This window comes from Argiope bruennichi, chromosome 8 (assembly GCF_947563725.1).
Source record: "Argiope bruennichi chromosome 8, qqArgBrue1.1, whole genome shotgun sequence".
Classification (NCBI taxonomy): Eukaryota; Metazoa; Arthropoda; class Arachnida; order Araneae; family Araneidae; genus Argiope; species Argiope bruennichi.
In genome coordinates this window covers 124,996,287-125,020,854 of record NC_079158.1, presented here as the reverse complement: position 1 = coordinate 125,020,854, position 24,568 = coordinate 124,996,287, and the positions used below count along the sequence as shown (strand labels likewise).

General features: G+C 34.8%; 1 protein-coding gene across 1 annotated transcript in view; it reads left to right on the top strand.

The window, feature by feature from the left end:
• The window catches only part of LOC129980805 (mitochondrial proton/calcium exchanger protein-like), a 45,141-nt gene that overhangs the window by 2,792 nt on the left and 17,781 nt on the right, over positions 1-24,568 (top strand). Inside the window, 2 exon segments of the mRNA XM_056091190.1 lie at positions 9,797-9,937; positions 14,485-14,688. Coding sequence (XP_055947165.1) covers positions 9,797-9,937; positions 14,485-14,688 — 345 coding nt within the window.

The window sequence follows — 24,568 nt, the reverse complement described above, 5'->3', positions numbered from 1 at the left end:
TACAAGGACTTGATGCTGAAAACTCATTTGTGTTGAAAATATACTTATTATTATTAAATTATTCTTCGGTACAACCGGAGTTTAACCCCCTGCTTGGCACAATTTTCAAAAACCACCACAGTCTTGCTCCGTGTTTTGAGAAATGTTCAAAAGTGAGGGAGCCGATGTCCAATCATAGTGCATAATAAAGGCGAAAGATAATAGGTTTGCCAGTCTGGAGATTGCCAGCTTTGGCGTGTTACCGCAACTTGGCGAAGAAGGGGGTTAAACTCCAGTTCAACCTATTCTTCTTTATGTAATTTTAAAAATTTTCAAAATGGCCTTCTTTTCTCCTTTAATCATGAAATAGTAGGCTAGCATGCAATTCTAAAGGAAGAATAGTGCATGCTATATTTAAAACATTTGAAATGGACCCAATGCACTTTTTTAACTACAAAAAATATTTTCCATTAATCAGAACCTAATATCTTTCTTCGTACATTAGAAGTAAGAAATTTTTGCAGTAGTAGTTGGAAAGAAAAAAGCACCTTGTAATTATGTAAATTATCAAATTCAATGTTTGCATTAATAATACATTCAGGGTTTTTTTTCTTCTTTGTATTACTATATTATTGCAGAATGCATATGTATCTCACAGAAAAATTTCACCTTCAAAATATGTATTAAACTTCATTCCATTCACAATTTTGTAAAGATGTGTCTGTTGTTATTAAATACTTGACTTGAATTGACACCAACTATAATCAAATCTTTACCTAAAATTGAAAATGCATGATAAATCAACAAACTAAAAAGATATTGAATGGAATCTAAATAAAGCTGCTAGCAAAACTTATAGAACTTTTATCTTTTAAAGTTTTATTTAAAAACTTCTATGCTACCTCAATTTCCTAAAAAAAATGCTAGATATTTTGATAGCTTTCTTAAATAATAAAACTTATGTTTCTTAGATTTTCAAAATTTTATTAAAATGAAAAAACATATACAAGGAAAATAGTGCTTAACATTTAACTACACTGCTTAACATAATTACACTGCTTCAAAATCTTTGAAGCAATAATCTTGATTATTGTTATATCGCATAAATATATGTAGATTTTTTTTTTCTGTTTTTGCATTGTTTACATACAAATGTCCACACTAATTTCATGGTGAATAAACTTTAAATCTACTTACTAGCATCCTGCACTATCTGTTTTTGAGATAGTGTACTGAAATTGCATAGAAAAATGTCTATTCATGCTGTAACATTTATTTGAAATGGTTTTATTTTTGGGGTAGGGGTGAATAATTAATATGTCTGAAATGATTTAAAACAAAACTATCGAGCCGACTGTACATGATGTTGCAAATACATTCTAGCATTGGATGTCTGTAGCAAAATTTTAACTTATATGTTTCCACTGTAAAGTATTGAATGTTTGAATTGGAAAATGTTCTGTAGTTGTCAGTCTTTTGCACTCGAGCATCTCAAATATTAATACTGAGCCATTTATTTGTATGGATATATGACTATATAGCACTAGCTAGCCATTGTGCTTCCATAACCAGATAAGTAATCAGTTTTTGCATCTTTTTTTTAGAATTTACAAATTAGAATAAATCAATAGCAATATTCTAGCAGACAGCAACTACATTTTCTTTGCCATTAACCATCCCACTTATACCATTAAACATTCACTATACTGTATAGCAGAAACACTAGTCACATATTGTATAACTTAGTTTTTGCCTTGCTATACAAGTTTAAACATTGCATTGTAATTATTTCTGTAAAACTTTGTTTATCATACATACTCAATAATTCTATTTCAACAAAAACAGTTGTGAATTTTTAACTAGATAATTGACTAGGGCCACTGTGCCGAGATTGGGCCACAAACAAGTTGATTAATAAATTTTATTTTCTAATTAACAACTAAATAATGTAAAAAATTACTTATTCAATGAATGATAAAATGTTAGGATAATATTGGCTATTTTTTTAGATATTGTTACGAATCTGTAATGCTACTTCCCAGCATAGTTGGTTCCACCCTCGGAAAGAATGTTGTAGTCATCTGTACTGGACGGAGTCCGGGGTCGCGTCGGAGGTTCCAGAGCTTGGCGACCATTTGGTGACTTGACAACGAATTTGGCGACTTTGGCGCCAAAATAGATTATACCCGAAACATCGAGAATTTTCCCGAACCGTCCAGTAGGAACCGAGATACGCCTCGAACGTTCCTGATTGGTTGAGACGCTTCTAGCCCCGCCTCCTGGGACCTATAAAAGGAGGCGGCTGCAGCTGCTAGGCAGAGTAGTCGGAACCGACGATAAAGAACTGGCCTTCCAGAGATAAGCGGAGCAGCGACGGAGTGAAGCTAGTGCTGAACTAAGATGTGTGCTACTGTCTGTAGTAGAGTTTTGTATGCTGCTGTGTATGCTGTTGTATGTTGCACGTCTCGGCTGAAGATAATCGTCTTCTGTGCTGTATATAGTTGTCGTCTTTGTGCTGTCCTGACTGTCTTCGTGTAAATAAACGTCATTGTTTTATTTTTCTACTGCCGCCTGGTGATTGAGCGTTCTTCACACCATATAACCCCCACTATCCAAACGAACCCCGGAAATCGCGTAACATTTGGTGTCAGAAGTGGGGTAGTGGTCAACAGTGCATGGTGAAAACGAGATCCCAAGTAAAAATGGCTGATAACGGTAATGGTCAGTTACTGGCTCTTTTGGCTGAGATGAAGAAATCTATGGATGAGATGAAGCAAGGACAAGATGAGATGAAGAAAGAGATGCGTTCCAGTCAAGAAAGAATAGAGGAGATGAAAGCCGGATTAGAGAAAGAGATGCGTTTCGGTCAAGAAAGAATGGAGGAGATGAAAGCCAGATTGGAGAAAGAGATACGTTCCGATCAAGAAAGAATGGAGGAGATGAAAGCCGGATTGGAGAAAGAGATACGTTCCGGTCAAGAAAGAATGAAGGAGATGAAAGCCGGATTAGAGAAAGAGATGCGTTTCGGTCAAGAAAGAATGGAGGAGATGAAAGCCAGATTGGAGAAAGAGATACGTTCCGGTCTAGAAAGAATGGAACAGGAGCTTAAGAAGGACATCGCGTTAAAGAGGAATTCTCCAATATCATTCAAGAGAAGATGAATGCAGTTGAAGATAAGGTGGCTTCATTTGAGAATAAGGTAGTTTCAGTGGAAACTAAAGTTTTGAAGATGGAAGAAAGTATTGACAAGGTTCGAGAAGACATCGGAAAAGAATTTGAACAGAAATTTGGAAAGGAGATTGAAAGCCTGAAGTAGCAGATTTCCCATGAACATGAGGAATCCAAAGTGATATTTACACCTTCCTTAGCGACGATTAAACTCTCGACATTCGATGGAAAAACATCCTGGCAAGTATACAAAACACAGTTTATTATGGTAGCGGAAGCTAATAGATGGAATCCTCAAGCCAAAGCGTTTCACTTAGCAGCTTCGTTAAGAGGAGACGCTGCCGACATCCTTGAGACTTACGGAGGAGCAAAAACATGATTTCCAAGCTCTATCGAGTCCACTTGAGCTGCGGTTTGGAGAGAAGTGCACAAAAGAATACAGCCGATTGCGGTTAAAGTCCCGCTATCAAAAAGCGGGTGAATGTCTGCAGGAATTAGCTGCTGATATTCAGCGACTTTCCCATTTCATTTTCCGATTGCCCAGTTGAGACACGGCAGGATCTGGCTCTCCAGCACTTCATCGATAGTGTGCGGGACCCGGAAACACAGAAGGCTCTTAGACTAGCAGATGTCAAAGATATAGCATTTGCTTTAGTCTTTGCACACAAAATAGAGGCTGCCCAGCAGGCCACACGCAAGGACCGACACCCAATCAGAGCTGTCTCTGCTGCGGATTCGGACTCTGATTTCGTGAAACAGATCGACGATCTGCGAAGAGAAATTCGGAGGTTAAAAGATCGCAAAGTTGGCGGAGGTACGGAAATTCGGTGTTGGGCTTGTGGTACAGCCGGACGCGTCCGTAGGAACTGCCGTGTTTCTAGAAGTGGTGGAAATAATTCTCCACCACATCAGGGAAACTAATATGTGGCCATCTCGCGGGGCGGAGGTGTCCAGATAGTCAACAGCCCCATTTCAAAGTATTTCATATTTCGTCCATAAGTTGCGGTGACAATGGACTTTACGTGATAGGACAAATTGGTGACATCTCATGCAATATGGTTGTCGGCACTGGAGCCAATGTGACCATAATAAGAGAAGATCTGGCACGGAAATTAAAATTTAACATAATCTGGACGTCGCCCTGCATTACTTTACAGACAGTGAAGGGAGATAAGATTTATGTTCATGGGAAAGTCAACCTCGCTATACGCTTTGGAAATATAAACTACCACCATACGGCATTTGTAGCAGAAATTACCGACCCTTGCATTCTCGGACTAGATTTTCTGCGGAAATATAACTTTAAACTGGACTTCGGAAATAGTAGAATGAATTCAAAATTTGAAGACATCACTCTTTTTGGACTACACGCTGAACTGGAATCCAGCCAGAAAATAATAGCTAAAACTGACATCTCCTTATCGCCTAGGACTTAATGTGTAATACCCGGTTTGGTAGCAGATAACCGAAAATTCCGATTTGGTGTAATGGATTATCTTGACACAGACCGTGCCAGAGCAGTAGTGTTGGTAGCTTCGTCGGTAGTGGATCTCTCAAAGTCAGTCATCCCAGTGAGAGTGGCTAACATCAGTGATAAGACAAAGATTATACAGAAGGGAGAGGTGCTAGCAACTTGCACTCCTGTCACTTGTAGAGACCGGAAGTGTAATAGTCAGGACGTTTCTTCAGACGATCTAGTCCAAAATTTGCTGCAGGATACAGATTTAGATGAAAAACAGAGGTGAGCTGCTAGAGAATTGATAAAAGAATTCCAAGACTTATTTTCTCGAACATCTGAGGACTTTGGAAGGACTCAACTAGTAAAACATCGAATTGATACATGAGAGCATCCTCCTATTAGGCAGCACCCCAGACGACTACCATTCGCTAAACAAGAAGTCCAAACACTAATTAAAGAAATGCAAGATAATGACGTAATTGAGCCGTCATCAAGTTCTTGGGCAACCCCCATCGTCTTAGTAAGGAAGAAAGACGGCTCTACTAGATTTTGTGTGGATTATCGCCGTTTGAATGATGTCACCAAGAAGGACAGCTACCCTTTGCCAAGGATAGATGACACGCTTGATACACTTGGCGGCAATACCTGGTTTTCCACCCTGGACCTCAAGAGTGGGTATTGGCAAGTGGAAATCCATCCTGAAGATAAAGAGAAGACGGCTTTCACCACAGGACAGGGGCTATGGCAGTTTAAAATTATGCCTTTCGGCTTGTGTAAAGCGCCAGCAACATTTGAATGCCTTATGGAAACAGTTCTCGGAGGGCTTTCTTATGAAGCCTGTCTGGTTTACCTCGATGACATCATCATCATGGGTCGTTCCTTTGAAGAACATCTTCAAAATGTTAGACGTGTACTGCAAAAGCTGAAGGAAGCTAACCTGAAATTAAACCCGTCCAAGTGCCACCTATTCAGGCGTGAAGTCACCTATCTTGGGCATATCATTTCAGCAGAAGGTGTTCGAACAGACCCGGATAAGATATCGGCTGTAAGACACTGGACCTGCCCGACGGATGTTCACCAGCTCCGGAGTTTCTTAGGCTTATGTACGTATTACCGGAAATTCGTTAAAAACTTCTCAACAATCGCCAGACCACTCCATAAGCTGACCGAAGCGAAACAGAAATTCATCTGGACGGACGAATTTGACAACACCTTCAACAAGCTCAAAGACGCCCTAACATCTGCTCCCGTCCTGGCCTATCCTGAAATTGGAAAGCAATTTATTCTGGATATGGATGCAAGCCATGAATGCATCGGAGCTGTGTTGTCCCAAGAAATAGATGGACAGGAGCGTGTCATCGCCTATTTCAGTAAGTGTCTGTCCAGGAAAGGAATTATTGTGTGACCAGGAAGGAACTTCTGGCTATCGTATAGGCCGTAGAGAACTTCCACCCTTACCTCTACGGTCGAAGGTTTCTGCTTCGTACGGATCATGCTTCATTAACCTGGCTATTGAATTTTAAAAAGCCAGAAGGTCAAATAGCCAGATGGATACAGAGACTACAGGAATATGACATGGAAATTCGCCCCCCCCCCGAAAAGGATCAGCGCATGGAAACGCGGATGCTCTTTCGAGAAGACCATGTTCGGAGAACTGCAATTACTGCTCTAGAGTTGAAAAGAAATTTGGCATGGTAAATCCTGTAGTTCGCCAAGTTACAACACCATCATCATCAGAATCAGATCCATGGAGTGACGAGAGCTTCCGGAAAGACCAACTAGCTGATCCTGAAATAAAACCAATAATTGAACTTAAAGAATCAACAGGTGGAAAGCCCAGCTGCCAGGACATCGCCCCTTTCCATCCTACAACGAAGCGTTACTGGGCTCTTTGGGATTCTCTCCATCTAAGAAATGGTGTGCTGTATCGCAAATGGGAGTCTGACGATGGAAAAGCATTCAGATGGCAATTAATACTCCCAAAGACAAGAGTATCAACAGTCCTTAAGGAACTCCATGGCAGTCCGACTGGAGGTCATTTTGGTTTTACGAAGACTTTACAAAAAGTTCGAGAACGGTTCTACTGGAAAAATTTGCGAGACAACATGGAGAAGTGGTGTCGCACATGTGATCCCTGTGCTGTTGCAGAAATTCTAGTTCAAAACTGGATTTCAAGATACGGAGTTCCTCTACAACTGCACTCTGATCAAGGAAGAAACTTCGATTCGGCTGTTTGCAGGAGACTGTGTGAGATACTCGGCATCGACAAAACTCGAACTACGGCTTTACATCCTCAGTCAGATGGTAGAGAGATTCAATCGGACCATTCTGAACAGTCTCTCTCTCCTGGTGCCAAGCAATCAACAGGACTGGGACAAGAAACTGCCCCTTTTCCTACTTGCCTATAGAAGTTCCGTTCACGAGACTACTGGCTATTCCCCATCCCAAATGCTCTTCGGACGTGACCTTCGTCTGCCTGCAGATCTACTGTTCAGCCGGCCACCAGATGCTCCCTTGGTGCCTGAGGAATATGTCGAGAACCTCCGAACACGGATGGAGGAGGTATATCATCTGGCCAGAGATAGGATCGGCATGGCTTCAGAGAAGATGAAGACCCGATACGGTGCTAGAACAACGGGACACAATTTCCACGAAGGAGACCAAGTGTGGTTATGGAATCCGAAACGTCGCAAAGGACTTTCTCCGAAGTTGCAGACCAACTGGGAGGGTCCTTATACAGTCCTTAAAAGACTGAATGACGTTGTGGTACGGATACAGAAATCACCACACTCAAAACCGAAGGTGATACATTGTAACAGGCTAGCCCCTTACCTTGGCCAAAACGATTAAGATCTTTTCAGTTCAGACCATGGTCGACCATTATATGATAAATAATGTAAATCATTTACTTCTTAATTTTGTTATTTTAGTATTGTAATTTATTTTTGTATTGCTCATGCATTTTGTAAATATTTACGCTGTATGTCATTTTGAGTATTTGTTATTTTATACTTGCTTATTGTGTGAATATGGTAATCCTGTAAGTAGATGCCTCTTACTCAGATATTGTACTGCCCGGGACGTGCAGTCCTTAAGAGAGGGGAATGTACGAATCTGTAATGCTGCTTCCCAGCATAGTTGGCTGGAAAGAATGTTTTACAGTCATCTGTACTGGACGGAGTCCGGGGTCGCGTCGGAGGTTCCAGAGCTTGGCGACCATTTGGTGACTTGAAAACGAATTTGGCAACTTCGGCGCTAAAATAGATTATACCCGAAACATCGAGAATTTTCCCGAACCGTCCAGTAGGAACCGAGATACGCCTCGAACGTTCCTGATTGGTTGAGAGGCTTCTAGCCCCGCCTCCTGGTACCTATAAAAGGAGGCGGCTGTAGCTGCTAGGCAGAGTAGTCGGAACCGACGGTAGAGAACTGGCCTTCCAGAAATAAGCGGAACAGCGACGGAGTGAAGCTAGTGCTGAACTAAGCTGTGTGCTACTGTCTGTAGTAGAATTTTGTATGCCTCTGTGTATGCTGTTGTATGTTGCACGTCTCGGCTGAAGATAATCGTCTTCTGTGCTGTATATAGTTGTCGTCTTTGTGCTGTCCTGACTGTCTTCGTGTAAATAAACGTCATTGTTTTATTTTTCTACTGCCGCCTGGTGATTGAGCGTTCTTCACACCATATAACCCCCACTATCCAAACGAACCCCGGAAATTTCGTAACAATATAATTGGTCAGATTCCTAAATATTTCATTGTGTTCCCTTAATTATTAAAATAATTATTTAAAAAAAACATCTGTTTTAATAATATTGTATACAAACTGAATGTCAGGCAGTCTGGATTCATAATGGATAAATAAAACAAATATCTATTTACAAAATAAAAATTGACCTAAAATAAAACATTAATATGTTAAAAATATGTGAAAATGTTTTTAAAAGAGGGACTTCGTATTTTGCACTGCCTATGATTAAAAAATATCTAATTTTCCACTGATCAAAAAGGCAATAATTTGGGTCTATATTGTATTTAAAGTGTTGAAAATTGAATTGAAACAATCATGGAGTGTTATCATTATGTTTAATTTAAATAGTTTTTCCTTGTGCTTCACTGCCTAAATGGATTAAAAGGTAGAAACTTAAAGGTACAGCTATATTTTAATGTAAAATATTTCATTTTTGTTCATTAAATTCATTTTTATTTTACTTTCTTGTGAGAAAGTCTGATATAAAGTTTGGCATTATTGATTTACGAGATTTAATAATGCAAAAATCCTTATCTATTAATTCTTTATCGGTCGTAATTAATATTTTTATCTTCTATTTTTCTAAAATAATTCATACAAAATTTATATAACATGAATCAATTATTAGATAGAATTGTTAAAACCAAATAAAATTGTTTGGAAAGGATTTTAGAATGAGAACATAAATTTTCTTTATTAAGGTGGTATTGTCAGAATATATTCCACCAATTCTATTACCCAGGAGCTGAAATTTCAGAAAAATTTTCAGCATTTTGGAAAGTTTGTATTAATTATTGTAACTGTCTTCCTATAATTTAAAAACTAAATCTATTAAAATCTGAAATTTATAATCATACTGGAATTTTTTTTTCTACAATCATTTAAAGGGTTATTTATCATTAAAGGGTTATTTGGAGTTACAATCATTTAAAGGGTACCACTCAAGGCTTACTTCATAATAAAAAATAAAATAAAAGTTACAAATTCTGTTATAATTTCACCTGTTAATCTTTTTTTGAATCTTACTATATAATCGTTCACTCCTGAATATTATTTTGTTAAATTTTCTGAGAAATTATTAATTAATCTTTTGTTATTAGGTTGTGTTTTTTAGACATCAGATGTCAAAACTTTAAAATATTTCTAAGTATTTTCACTCAACTTTTGTACCTATTTGCTTGTCTGTATTGATGCTTAAAAAAATTAAAACTCTGTCAATGTTCAGTTATTTGAATTAAACAATTTGCTTCTATCTTATAGCAATTATAAGACTCTCTTGATTTTTCAATAATTAATTAAAAATCATGTTTTGGACTCTTTACATTCAATCGTTTTCTTAATAGAAATTACTATTCTAATGTTATGTTAATTAATAGTATTTACAATGTTGAGCAAAATAATGTTATGAGATATCTTAATAGTTAGTCATGCTTTTATTGCAGGAGCTAAAGTTCCGGAAAGGGTTAAGAATGCAAATTAAAATGGCAAAATTTCTCCAAGATACTCTGAATGAAATGGCAGTTAAGACAAAAGGGGAAACTCATTCTCTTACAGCTAAAGAATTTGCACAGTTTTTTGAAAAAGTGGGTGTTTTCTTGTTTCTTATATTATTGAAATAAATGCTTTAAAATTATATTTTTATTTACTTATAATAAAGTTTATTAACTTCATTTCATTTCTAAAATATTTCCTGAAAGTGTATGTAATTTGTAATCTTTGGTTCTCAAATCTATCAATTGGTTCACTGAGTACTGCAGACTCCTTTAAAATATCCTATTTATACATTTGTATTCCATCAAATGCAGAATCTCCTTTCCTAGTTGATAAGAACTAACTATCAATGTTTTTTTACTTTTGGCATTACTAAATTGTTAATGCATCTGGCATTCCTAGTTCGTAAAATTAGTTATGAAGTAAAAATTGGAACTAATATTTTTATATTGAAATTTTGTTTTTTCAAAATAATTCTTTGTTTGTAAATCTGAAGCGGTATGAGATGCGCGAAGGATAGAACCTGGGACCTTTAGGTTAGCAGTCCAGTAACTAAACCATTTTACCAAAACAGCTGTTCGGGTAGAAGCGCTGTTACTGGCTTATATGCTATTCACTACAAATCCAAGAATGGAACTCTACATAACATTGTCTACTTTCTGAAAAAGAAATTATATTGATTATTTCGTGATCCAATTCCACTTTCGGTTTAATTAATTCCTCTGTAAAAATAATGCGTCATCAGTACTGTGTATCAAATGAAAGTGATACTTTTGCCCTTAAAAAGGTGTCAAAGGTCACCACGTGTATTGGCGCGTGGCTAAAAATCCTATCTTATATAAGATGAGTGATCATTTGTTTGGCCCTTTTTGCTTCTTTCTTACTTCTGCTTTTTGTGCCGCACTGCGACTTCTTGTTAAAATCATGTTTTCCTCTCGAAAGAGAATAAAACGAAGTTGAAAATACCAAGTCTCTTCACTGCTTCGAACCTGCTTTCTAATTAAACCAATAATATGTTACATATATACATTATCTGGCATTTTATTATATACTTCTCTACTGATTGTTCTCTTTTAACTGAAATAAAATGTATTACGTGAAAGTAAATAGGTACTTTTGTATTAACCAGAGGTGGCGGTAGCAGGGGGGCAATTGGCCCCCTGTTGGCAGGCTCCCCCCCCCCATCGGCGAGTTTTGTCGGGAAAAGTCTTCACCACTTCAGGATGATTGTAGAGTTGCGCATCATCGAACATGATTATTTAAAAACCACCTTAAAGTTAATATATTGTAAACTTTCCAAATATCCAAGTAATGGTTAAAGCGATTTGATTATATTTGGCAAAATAATCGATAGGGTGCCAGGTCAATAAAAGGACGTATTTTGCAAACAATTTTTGATAAACCGACTAAGAACTGCATGCAATTGAGACCTCAAGTTCGCAGATTTTCTGGCATCTGATTCAAATATCGTTCATTCAGCTTATAATTTGCACTACTTTTGGAAATACAACAAGGCAGCAAGTGAATAGCGCATTTTGCGGACAATTTTTGGTCGGTCGACTATGAACTCAATGCGGTGATTGTTGATGTAAGTCTGCAGACTATCGAATATTTGATTAAAATGTCTTTCAACGAGCTTATAATTTGTCCGACAAAGTAAAAAAGATATTTGCATTCCGTTGACAATTTTCGGGCGACCGACTATGAATGGAATGCAATGAATGTTGAGCATTATATCCACAGATTTTCAAACACCTGATTCAAATGTGGTTCATCAAACTTTTAATTTTCACTACTTTAGGCAATATAACCGACAAGGCGACATGTGAACACTATATAACATTTTACAAAACATTTTTAATGGGTCGACTAAGAATTCCAGGGGAGGGATGTCGACGTTGTTAAGTTCTTAAATTTTCAGTCAACTGATTTAAATGTCGTTCATTCAATTTATAATTTATATTATATTTAGTAGAATAATCAATGAACTGGTAAGTGAATAAGTTATCGCATTTTTTTCTTCTAATTTTTATCTTTCGGCTAAGATGTTATCATAGGTTATGGTGAAAAAAATTGTGTTCATCGAGTAGTCCGATTTCCTGCCAGTAGAATTATAAGGGAAATTGAAGCTTTTATATTACACATGAATACGGCGATAGAGTTGGTTTTCCTGACTCATCATTCTTCTGAAATAAATCGTCATCTTTTTCATCTAATTGTTACTTCCTCGGTAACGGACTAGTGATTTTTTATAATCTATTTAACTATGAGATTTGTCTGATAAAAATCTAGTTAATGGTTAAATTAAATTTCATAAAGTACTCTTTTCTTTCGACACTCTTGTGCATATGCATGTTAAGAAAAGTTACTTGAACTGTAGCCAAATTATGTGAATTCAATATAAATTCATGGAATAAGTAAATAGCTTAGGTGTAAATTAAGTTAATTTAACAGTAAAATATCTGTTTAATGCAATCTAATTTATCAGGCTGCAATTATTACACTGAAGAAATAAAACCGACTGCAATTGACGGCAAAAATAAATATATGTGGTATGATAGCTTTTTAGCTACACTGAAAAAAAATTATTCAATTGTACATTAAATTTGTTAAATAAATTACTACCTAAATTCTTCAGATTTTGCATTCAGTATTATAACTACGTATGTAATTGGGGAGCATATCGTAATTTTTTCCCCAATTTTTTGTCTTCGTGGCAAAGACTATATAATTACAGGTTCTTCTAAATTTGTAATAGACTTTGGATAAGGATGCCTTGATAAAATGATGGTTAAAATAGTCGTTCATGGAATATTTATATTTAACATATTAACCCTTTGATATACGAATTTACTTAACTTCTTAATTAAATGGCACGCCGTTTTTGGGACAATTATTATTATTTTAATCCCTAGAATAATATAAAGGTATTTGAGGTAATGTTGGATTTTCAAGTGATTTGTGTATTTTAAATTACTTAATACTTTCATTTAATTGCTGATTTAAAATTAAAAATTTAGCAATTCTATGCGCGAGTCAGACTTGTCATTGTATATGAAGGGATTAAGAAAAATCAACACAAGTAACTGAGGGGATAAAACTAACTTTTTGAGAGGCTTATGGGCACACTTGCAAAACTTCGCGGGAAAAAAGTACTTAACCATAACAACGCATGACTAAAAATGAAGATAGGGGAGTTCTATTCAAGATATAATTGTTTCCTAACAAAATGCATTGGTTTGTTAAGCCTAAATATACACTGAAAAATAAATAGTTGAAGAATCTAATGTTTAAGCAATCAATTTTTCACAAGAACCTTTTTCATTTCTTATATCAAATATTTCGTTCATATATTTGCAAAACATTTTTTCCAACCTTCATAAGAAACAACATGATTGTATCTTTTCCGCATTCCAAATTGTTCATGTCCGAATTAAAGTAAATTTTTGTTGAGCCTATGCACTAATTCGAAATGTATCTGAATTCCTTGTCGTTGTTCCATTCCTTATTTAAAAATTATTTTAGGTAGAGAACTACGTTAATTTTTTTTTTTTTTTTTTTTTTTTTGCGAAAACATCGAATATATATTTTTTTAATTATTATTCTGGATTTCTAAAAAAGTTTCTTTTATAATACTTTTTGAATTTATTTTCAATAATCATTTCATATTGCTTCTGATATAAAATGATAAAAGCATGCATTTGTTCATTAATCGTGACATGTCATTCTGGCACAATTTGTATTTCTATCTATATACAAAATCTAGAATGAAATAAATTAAATCTTAAGAGTCTCATAAAAAAATAGACTCAAATATTGACAATTTTTTGACTTTTGATGGTCAGGGGAAAAAAATTGAGAATATATTTTTTGCAAATATCTTTATAAATTTTTAGAGTGAAAGCAAGGATCAGCCTCTGAATAAAAAAAATATAATAATTAAATTAAAATAATAATATTTAATAAATAATACTTAATTTTTGTTAATTAAATGTAAAATTAATAAAATCAATGTAATTAATGTAAAATTAATTATTATATGTTATTTTGAAGCCAAATAAGAGAAATTACGCCCCCCTCCCGTTGGAGTTGCCTTGCCTCCTCATTGGCAAATCTCTGCCGCCGCCTCTGGTATTAACCACTTGCCAGCAATTAATCCCTAATAGCGTATGGTTAATACTCTAGTACCAGTAAATATTCTGTAGCTCGGTAATGTATTACTGTAATATAGTATTATTGTAAAATTCTGCAACTTTCTTTGAGAAACTATTTATCTTTAATTTAGAATTTTATTTATTTTTTAAATTTAATTTATGTAAAATTTTGTTTAAAGATTCTTTATTTTCTGTAATTTAAAGTGCTGTTGTTTTTGTAAAGTTTTATAATTAGAATACAATTAAAAATTGTTAATTAAATTTATGAAATTCATGATGTTTGGTAGACAACTCAATCTGTAACTATAATTGAATATGTATGTCAGTGATTACAATTTGATATGAATATGATAAAAATTTTGTTTACAGTATTTATAATTTTTATCTAGAGGTAATTCAAATTTCTTCACTGCAATTATTTTTATATCTCTATTTGTGTTAAATTAACATTGTTATTATTTATATTTTTTATATATTTTGTTTAGATCCGAATGACTGGAGAGGAAGCTAGTAATGAGGCTATACTGAAATTTTCAAAGCTTTTTGAAGATGAAATTACTCTTGACAGTTTAGCCAGGGCTCAACTCATAGCACTATGCAGGCTATTGGAATTGCAGCCCATTGGAACAAACAATTTCCTAAGATTTCAATTACGTAACAGAATAAGAAATTTAAGAGCAGATGATCGGGTAACTTGCATCTCTTATTAATCTCTTTATATTTAGCATTCTCTTTTTGAGTGTTTTTATAATGTATTGCATTACCGCTCTAAACATCCACATTACCTTTTTTTTTCATGTTCATCTTTGACATTACTTCATGTTCATTAAAATCCGGTGGAAGAAATATCAAATTTTTGTAATCTTAAGAATTTATGTCAGAATGTAATGATTTATTCACATTTAAATCTTGTTTATCAAGGCTGAAAATCATTTGATCAATTACTTGAACTCAAATACACATGTATTAAGGAAGGAAATGCTTATTGTTCAGCTGAATTTTCTATGGGCAAGTCATTTGAATTAAATCAAAAGAAATGAATATCCTTTTTAGCTGTAACTTTCAAAATAGATTTTTCCATTAAGGATTAGAGTGTCTAGCATCTGTGTTGGAATAACCAATATAATATAATGTTGATATTAGTTTAATATTGTGGGAACTGTTAACAGATCTCATCTCCTGTATGGTGCCATGTTGGCCATCTTGCGTCATTAATCACATGATGCTTTCCCGCCATTATTGGCAGACGAGAGTTGGGTAGTGAGACTGCAAGACGCGCAGCTCACGCTCATGTATCTTTATGTGTTCTATGTTAGTAATCTTTTGTTCTTTGTCCATTAATCTTCATAAATATATTTCACATATTAATGCTGGTCGTTTCCTTTCCCCGCATTTTTGGAGGCTCGGACTTTCTCGTGAATACCCCTAGCAAATCTCGCCAAATTGTTGAAAAAGCTGTGGACGTTAGTACAATTTAAGACGCTAAATTGATGCTAAAAATTTTGATAAGAGTGGAGTTTTGCTGTGGATGATTCACTGAACTGGTGAATGGACGTTAGTGCATGTTTTTCATGGATATGATTCAAGTGAAAAAGTGAAAACTTTCAAGATTCGTTATTGTGCAATAATGATTGTTATTGTGCAGTTATTATTGTGCAACTGTGCTGACATATACTAGCCACTTTAAAAAAGGAACATCATCCTGTTCGACACTTCTAAATTACAGAAGAAATTGAATTATTTCGAAATGTGTGAATCATTTAGGAGTGAATAGTTCGACTGCTCCCAACCAGGTAAGCGCAATTTTTCCCCCACGTTTTTCCTCTCTAAATAAATGCGATTCTTGATAAGTTTGTAATTTATAGTGCATTACTTTATTTCATTCTCCCTTTAAATTTTAATCCCGATTGAATGTGCATTAGTTCTGTTTTAATTAATTAAAATGTCTAAAACTAGGCGATATTCAATTAATCGCTAACTCCCTTAAATATGCTAAAAGTAATTCAATCAAATTGCTTAACTCTGCGTTAGGTTACAGTAATTTTGATCATACTTCCCAAAAAAGAATGAGAAATTTTGAAAGATTTGAAAATTTAGATGTAGAAACAAGAATTGGTGAAGAATTTTTCTTTATCGGATTTTATCTCCGTTTCCAATTTATTTCACTTAGAAGTAACTGAGACCGACAAAGATGCTTTGTGTGAAAATATTTTTAAAGCTATAACAAATTTAAATGCATTTCAGAACTCGCTAGATACTAGTTTTTTTATCGGAAACAGAAGAAAAACCTTTATCTCCTCACCAGATTTCTCAAACCGAAAGTTCATCTAGTAATGCCGGTAATAATTCTTCCTTCTCCATCCCCGTAACTTCAGACGAAACATACATAAATAACAGTGAGACATTTACTGGCGCCATTTTCATTCTGTCCTCAGCCATGGAAGAGGACAGAAGCAGCGAGAGTGGACGCTCAAGTAGAAACCCACCAGTTTCCCAAGTATACATTAAAAACCCAGAGCATAAACGAATCCTTAACTCAGTTTTTCCCCGCATTTCATCAGATTGGCACCTAAGATCAGTAGAAAGAATGCTAGATGTTAAAAGAAATGATTAACAGCCCGAAAAGATGATAATTCCAACTAACCCTGAAAACCATGATGAGATGGATACGGAACAGCCCTTTCAGCCAGCAGATAAGAAGCACACAGCAAAAAGAAGAAGCTCAATAGAAAACACAACAATAGATACAGCCAACAAATTCCAAATTCTTGAAGACGAGGCCCAACAACCAAGGAAAGAATCTCCCCCTATACACTTAAAATTAACGGAAGACAACCTAATCCTACAAGAAATATGCAGGAAATTTCCAGACGCAGACAATAAGCTCTCCAATGGATTCATCAAAATAATAACAGCCTCTGAGTCGGACAGAATAGGTATAATAGAAATTCTAAATAAAAAGAATACATTATTTCATTAGATCCCACCGAGAGACCCATTAAAGTAATTATCAAAGGATTGCCAGGAAGTCACGACAAAGATGAACTCAAAAGAGAAATAGAAGAGCTAAATATCACTACAGGACGTATCTTGTAATTAAAGAATTTCAGAACCCAGACCTTTCACCCCATTTTCCTGATTGAAATCAAGAAAGCAGGAAACTACAATAACATCTATAACATTAACCACCTGTCCTACACGAGAGTTAGGATCGAAACGTACCGGAAACCAGCTAAAGGCACGATGTGTTTTAGGTGTTCAAGCTTCCATCACATCGCGCGGAATTGCAGGTGCAATCCGAGCTGCATCAAATGTAATGGAAAACACATGACGTCGGACTGCAACATCAAGGAGAAAATCCCAGAGCCGGTCTGCATAAACTGCAAAGGGCTAGGACATTTGGCTTCGTGGAAGGGGTGTCCTGCTTATCCATCTACAACACCAGCTACAGGACCCAGAAGATCATATGCTGAGACCCTCAGAAAAAGAATAGAAGAAAATAATTCCACCTTAACTCAAATCCCACCTACATCACAACAGAGGCCTCGAAACCAACCGAGTAAAACCCACCTACAGCAGCCCATACCTCTATCCCCGACATCTCATAAATCCATGAAATCATTGAAGCTTTTAAAGAAATCAAGAAACTAATAATAGAATTTCCAGGACTCCTGACAATAGCAACCAAATTAAAAGAATCCAAGTCAAAAGAAGAACGGAAACTTATCCTCCTTAATGCTCTACTCGAATAGGTAACAGCTCTCCCGCCCACCTGCACTAAGCAAGCTTCTGATTCGCCGCACTCGAACAATAGTTAAACCACCGCCAGACCCCTGGAATCCAGAAAATCCAGATAACCTCACCCTCTCCTACTCCATAGACAGTCAGCCTCCGCATTGGTCAAGAGAACTCTCCCCTTCTCCCACTCCCAGTCTCTGCATCCCGATTACTGATGAAGTTTCATTTCGCCTCCATGTAGTCAATAGTCAAAGGCATACTCAGACACCAGGTCAAATCTTTTGTAAGGAAGGAGATAGCCTCGCTAAGCGAGGCAGGTGCTCCATAACTACCAAATCTCGTAACTACTGGCGCCAAAAGGGAATCACTCGAAAATGATCCCTCCAATAACCAAATGATGAATGAAATAAACCTTCAGTTTTGTTTTTTATTACGCGATCTCTGTGGTAGTTGTAGAAACTTCACAGGCAATGATTCCTATTCTATTAAAAAAAATTGTGATGTTGAAGAGAATTTTTCGCTTTTTCTTTCTTTAAGCGAACAAAAAAATTAATCTTTGCAAAGAGGTTAGTTTCCGGTGCAGCTAAATCTTTTTTATATTCTCAAAGAAATCTAAATTCCTATCATGCTTTTAAAACTGCATTAATTAATAAATTTTCCTATAAAGTAACTTTTATTGAAATACATAAACAACTAGAAAGACGTAAAATGCGCTCGAATGAAACTTTTATGCAATATTTTATTGCCATGCGTGAAATTGCGAATCAATCTGAAACCCTTATTGATGAATGTTCTGTTATTCAATTCCCAATAAATGGGATACAGGGTTCCCCTTCTGATAAAATTATTCTTTACGGTGCTAAATGTTATTCTGAGTTTAAAGAAAAATTAGGAACTTTCGAAACTATCGTAAGTGCAATGAACGCAAATAATACAAAGATGTATTCTAGTTATGGTAATGACGGCCAAAGACGTGGTACAACACATACAATTTTTATGCAACAAAAAGCATCAAAATCGAATCTTAGTAATAAAACTAACAGTAAGAGGCGTTGTTTTAACTGTAACGATTTTGGACATATCTCAAAGTCTTGCCCTAATCATTCTCGTAGTCCTAAATGTCTTTTTTGTAATCTTTTCGGACATAAATCTTCCGATTGTCACCGTACTACTCGGAATGACAGTTCTACCCCACATGATAATGTCAACAGTGTACATTTATTGCATTATCCGTCGAATATGCATAAAGAGGTTGTTATTTTTAATAGTACACTTTCCGGATTAGTTGATACTGGTAGTTTTTCGACACTTCTCAAACATTCTGCATGGATTAAACTAGGATCGCTCTCGTTGACGAATTACAAGACAATACTAACCGGATTCGGTTTTTCCCGAACTAAAATAATAGGTTCATTTGAAACTGAAATTATTATTGATAAACAAAGTTTTCCTGTTTTTATTTCTGTGGTACCTAATAATTGTACTACTTATGATCTAATAATAGGTTGCGACGTAATAAATTCGGCAAATTTGACAATTAAACATGACGGTGTTGTATTTTCCAAAATTTCTAAATCTGATGATCCTGTTGAAACTGACAGTTTTATAATGGCTGTTTCTGCCGATACTCCCACGTTTGATATAAGTCCTAATATTTCTAAACAAACTCGCAGTGACGTTGAGCAGCTTATATTAGCCTATAAACCTAGCAAAACTAAAACCGCGAACATCGAACTTGATATTACGCTTACTGACGATGAGCCAGTTTTCCACACTCCTCGACGTTTACCCTTTGCCGAACGTGATATAGTAAATGAGCAGATAGACGAATGGTTAAAAAATGGAATTTTAGAACCATGTTCTTCACTTTATGCTAGTCAAGTTGTCGTAGTTCGTATGAAAGATGGAAAACATAGAGTCTGTATAGATTATAGAAAATTAAATCGTAAATTAGTTAAAGATCATTATCCACTACCAGTAATTGATGACATTTTAGATAGTCTTCAAAATAAAAAAAATTTCAGTACTCTCGATTTGCGTAGCGAATTTTTTCATCTGCCGGTAACAGAAAAAAGTCGTTGTTACACCAGTTTCTTCACAAATACAGGTCAATTTCAATTCCGTTATATCCCATTCAGTTTAAGTTCATGTCCTCCTGCCTTTATGCGATACATAAATGCCCTTTTGTTGTGATCTTATTGCAAAAGGCATTGTCCTCCCGTATATGGGAGGACAATGTCTTTCGTCATTCCCGGAAATAGTGAATCTGAGGCTCTCGAACACTGTTCTAAAAGTAGCTCGCGATTATAGACTAGATATAAACTTTAAAAAATGTCAATTTTTGTATAGTGAGATTGAATTTTTGGGTCACGTAGTAGAACACGGCAAATTGCTCCCTTCACCCTCCAAAACTAAAGCCGTTCTTAATTATCCTGAGTTAAAAAATGCAAAAGACGTACAACGTTTTCTAGGTCTTACGGGATACTTTAGAAAATTTGTTCCCTCATACTCTACTATAGCAAAACCACTTAGTGATCTTCTTCGTAAGGACAGTCCCTTTCTATTTCAAGCTCAGGAAAAAACTGCGTTTTTACGTTTAAAACAGTTACTTTCTGATAAACCCGTTTTAACTATTTTTAATCAAGGCAGTCCCATTGAAATTCATACAGACGCGTCAATTGATGGCTTGGGGGCAGTCCTACTACAAAAATCCAAAGATGATAACAAATTCCATTAAGTGTATTATATGTCCAAGAAAACGTCTGACAGCGAAAGAAAATACACTAGCTATGAACTGGAAGTACTCGCCATTGTAGAAGCTCTTAAAAAATTCCGAATTTACATCCTCGGATCACATTTTAAAATTATCACTGACTCTAATGCATTCGTCAAAACGTTAAACAAAAAAGAAATGAATTCCCGCATTTCGCGATGGGCATTATACCTTCAGGATTTTGACTACGAAATAGAGCATCGAACCGGTTCAAAGATGACTCATGTCGACGCTCTTAGCCGAAGCCCATGCTCCATGATCATTCAAGACTGTGTCAATCTTCAAATTTTCAAAGCTCAACAGACAGATGGGCATATTACAGCTATAAAGGCATTACTTCAAAATGCACCTTACGAGAACTACATAGTCAAGAACAACATTTTATATAAGAACTTAGACGGAATCGATTTATTTGTCGTACCTGATGATATGCAGGCCAACATTATTAAATCGTGTCATGAACGAGGCCATTTTGCAGTAAAACGCACGCAGGAAATGTTAAACAAAGAATTCTTTATTCCGAACTTGAAAGAGAAAATTGAACGATTCATACGCAACTGTGTAACATGCATTCTAAATAACAGAAAACGTGGCAAGTTAGATGGCACTTTGCATCCACTTGACAAGGACGACACTCCCTTTGATACATACCATATTGACCATTTGGGTCATCTCCCCAGCACTTCTAAGAAATATAAGCATATTCTGGCAATCATCGATTCCTTTACGAAGTTTGTGTGGCTTTACCCGACCAAGTCCACCGACACCGCTGAAGTTCTCAATAAGCTCGAATGCCAAAGATCAGTTTTCTGTAATCCTTCAAGGATTATTACGGACAGAGGTACCGCTTTCACATCTACGTCATTCAAAGAATATTGTGAACATCAACATATCACCTATATTGCTATTACAGCTGGACTTCCTAGATCAAACGGTCAGGTAGAAAGACTTAATTCTACTATCATATCTGTACTCTCCAAGCTATCCATAGAAAACCCTGAGAAATGGTATAGCCATGTTGCTTCCGTTCAGCAAATTATTAATTTTACATTTCAACGAAGTATCAATTCTACTCCATTCGAAATTTTGTTTGGAACTAAAATGAAATCTGAGCATGATATAAAAATCCTCGAAATTGTCTGCATTTCTCCAACAGCGTGATGAACTCCGTAAAGTGAGATGGTCTCACTTTACGGAGAGGCTTTCAAACTGAACCGGTCTATCAGGCTTTCAAACTGAACCCGTTTTCCAATAGAACGAACTCCGTAAAGATGCAAAACAACAAATCCTCAAAATCCAAGAAGAAAATCGCCGTACCTACAATCTGCGTAGGAAACATGCTCAAAAATTTCAATTGAATGATCTCGTCGCAATCAAGCGCACTCAATTTGGCCCTGGTCTGAAATTGAAACAAAAATTTCTCGGACCATATAAAGTGATCAAAATTAAAGCAAACGACACATACGATGTTGAAAAGTGTGATTTCTTCGATGGACCATCAAAAACTTCAACTTGTGCAGAATATATGAAACCATGGTCCAGCAATATAGAACATATCACTTGAATTGTGTTTCAAAAGAAAACACTGAACACTACTTAAAGAGAAAGAGAACTATTTTCCTTCTTTGTGTATGTGTGTGTGTGTGTGTGTGTGTGTGTGTGTGTGTATTTGGACGATAGAAGACTGATTTTTATTCTACTTATTTTGTGTTATTATATTTTTATATGTTTAACACTAATATTATTTTTATTTTTAGTTAATTATTCGATATTTCCAGTGCATGCTATTGTATTGCTATATATTTATGCTGTCACGGATGGTATGACTGTTTTTTTTTTTATCTTGTAAATATTTCAATTTGCATCTTATTATTACTTTTTGTTTTGTATTTACTGTTGTTTTATAATATGTTTACATCAATATACTGTATACCATAAGGCGAGGTTGCCTATCCTGTCATGATGGCCGATGTGGGAACTGTTAACAGATCTCATCTCATGTATGGTGCCACGTTGGCCATCTTGCGTCATTAATCACATGATGCTTTCCCGCCATTATTGGCAGTCGAGAGTAGAAGCGGATAGCGAAAGAACGATCATATAATGTTAACAGATTTATAAATTTTCTGAACAGGAATGAGTGTCTCTGCGCATGCTCAGATTTTACTGGAGAAAATAAGTAATATTCACTATGGTTCATGATCGTTCTCTCGCTATCCGCTTACGTCAGGAGCATCATCAGGATGAAGAATTTTTTCGTGTTTAGAAAATCAAAAATGTTAACAATATTTTATCATTTACAACTATTAAAGAAATGGGAACGTTTTTTTTTTTTCAAAGTATTTTGAAAGTTAATTAAAAATGTATTTTATAAATAAAAATGTTTTATAATTCAAACTTTAAAAATAGTGTTGATTTTTCGTTTCTTAAATATTTAATGAAACTTCTTGAAAAATGACAGTAAAATTAATGTGTCTTCAGTTCTATATTGAGGATGTAAGTTAGAAAAGTATGGTTATGTTTTTTTTTTTCCTTATTATATTTAAAGTGAAATAAAGGTTAACCTTATTTTTTTTCAAATTTTAAATGCTTTATTTAAAAATGTTAGTAATCAAATACCCATATCTATGAATTTAATATAATAATTTACAAAAATTAAAGAAATTTATCTTCATTTGAGGAATTTCTGAGAATAACGTTTGAAATCATTTTAAAAAGGGCTTTTGAGCAACAAGGAAGTATCAACCAACATATTAATTGAAGGCTGCTGTTTTTCTTCATATCTTCTTTTGTTAAATATTGTAGTTTAAAAAAATTTCTTCTTCTTTTTTTTTTTAATTGAAAGCTGATAAAAAATTGCAAATTCTAGATCTTATTTTTGTAATAATTTGAAGTGAGAATAAAAAATACAATAATTATATATAATAGTAAAGATTGCAGCTATCATCGTAATCCTAGTTCGTAAAAAACAGGACATGAAACATCATTTACATCATGTTTCCTAATTTTTAAAAGAATTGAATAAATATTCCACTTAAAGATTCCATGTAATCAATCCAAATTTCCTTTAATCAATGTATTTTTTAATGAAATAATCACTTTAACTATTTTTGCAATAAAAGTACTTTGTGTACATAATAATTTTAAATATAATAAGTATCTACATCCTATCAATGGAATGGCACAGTATGGCCAAATTTGGCTTTTGCGCCAAAAAAACCTCAACTACCTACCTATCAATGGAACAAAAATTTGATCTAAAACCTTTTTTTGAGCAAAGAATTTAAGGGGATATACTTCTACTGATTTCAATCATTTCTTAAATTTTATTTCAGTCTAATAAATAATTGAAAAAAATAATAATAATGAATTATAGTTTCGAAATTCAGTTCTGGCAAAGAAAAAAATGCCATTTGTCAAATTAACTGTGATAAATGTAAACTATTCTGCAGCTGCATTTTTTTTTTTTTTTTCCCTTCAGTGGCAAGGACTTTCTTTTAAAACATATACACTTTTTGTTACTGAATATACTTTAAGTTTGATGAATACTTAAGTTTTTATTATGGTAGTATCAGAGAAAATAACTGGAAAAAAATCATCAGTTTAAATTAATAATAAAATGTTTATCAAAAGAGACAAAAATAAAACTTAATAAGATCCCCTCCCCAAATTCTTTGGATTCTTAAAAATAAACAATATTTAGATAAAATTTAACATGACTATATATTTAAAAGGGAGTGAATCATGGAATAACTATCTTAGTCATGTCTTGCTGAAATAGTTTTCTGTAGTTAGGCAAGTAAGATAAAATAGAAAATCTACATGTCTTCACCACCGTGATTGAAATTCAGAGAATTTAATTTACTATATCATTCTTTCAGATATATTTAAATAATACAAATATGTTTTTAAAAATTTGATTTCTGAACATTTTAATTTAAATAAAAGTTTAAATTTTTGTTGGAAATTATAAATTATAAATATTAATAATTTTATATTTTTATAAACATCTGATAAGATATATTATGTTGCCATACCAAAATGTTAGTGTTTTTATA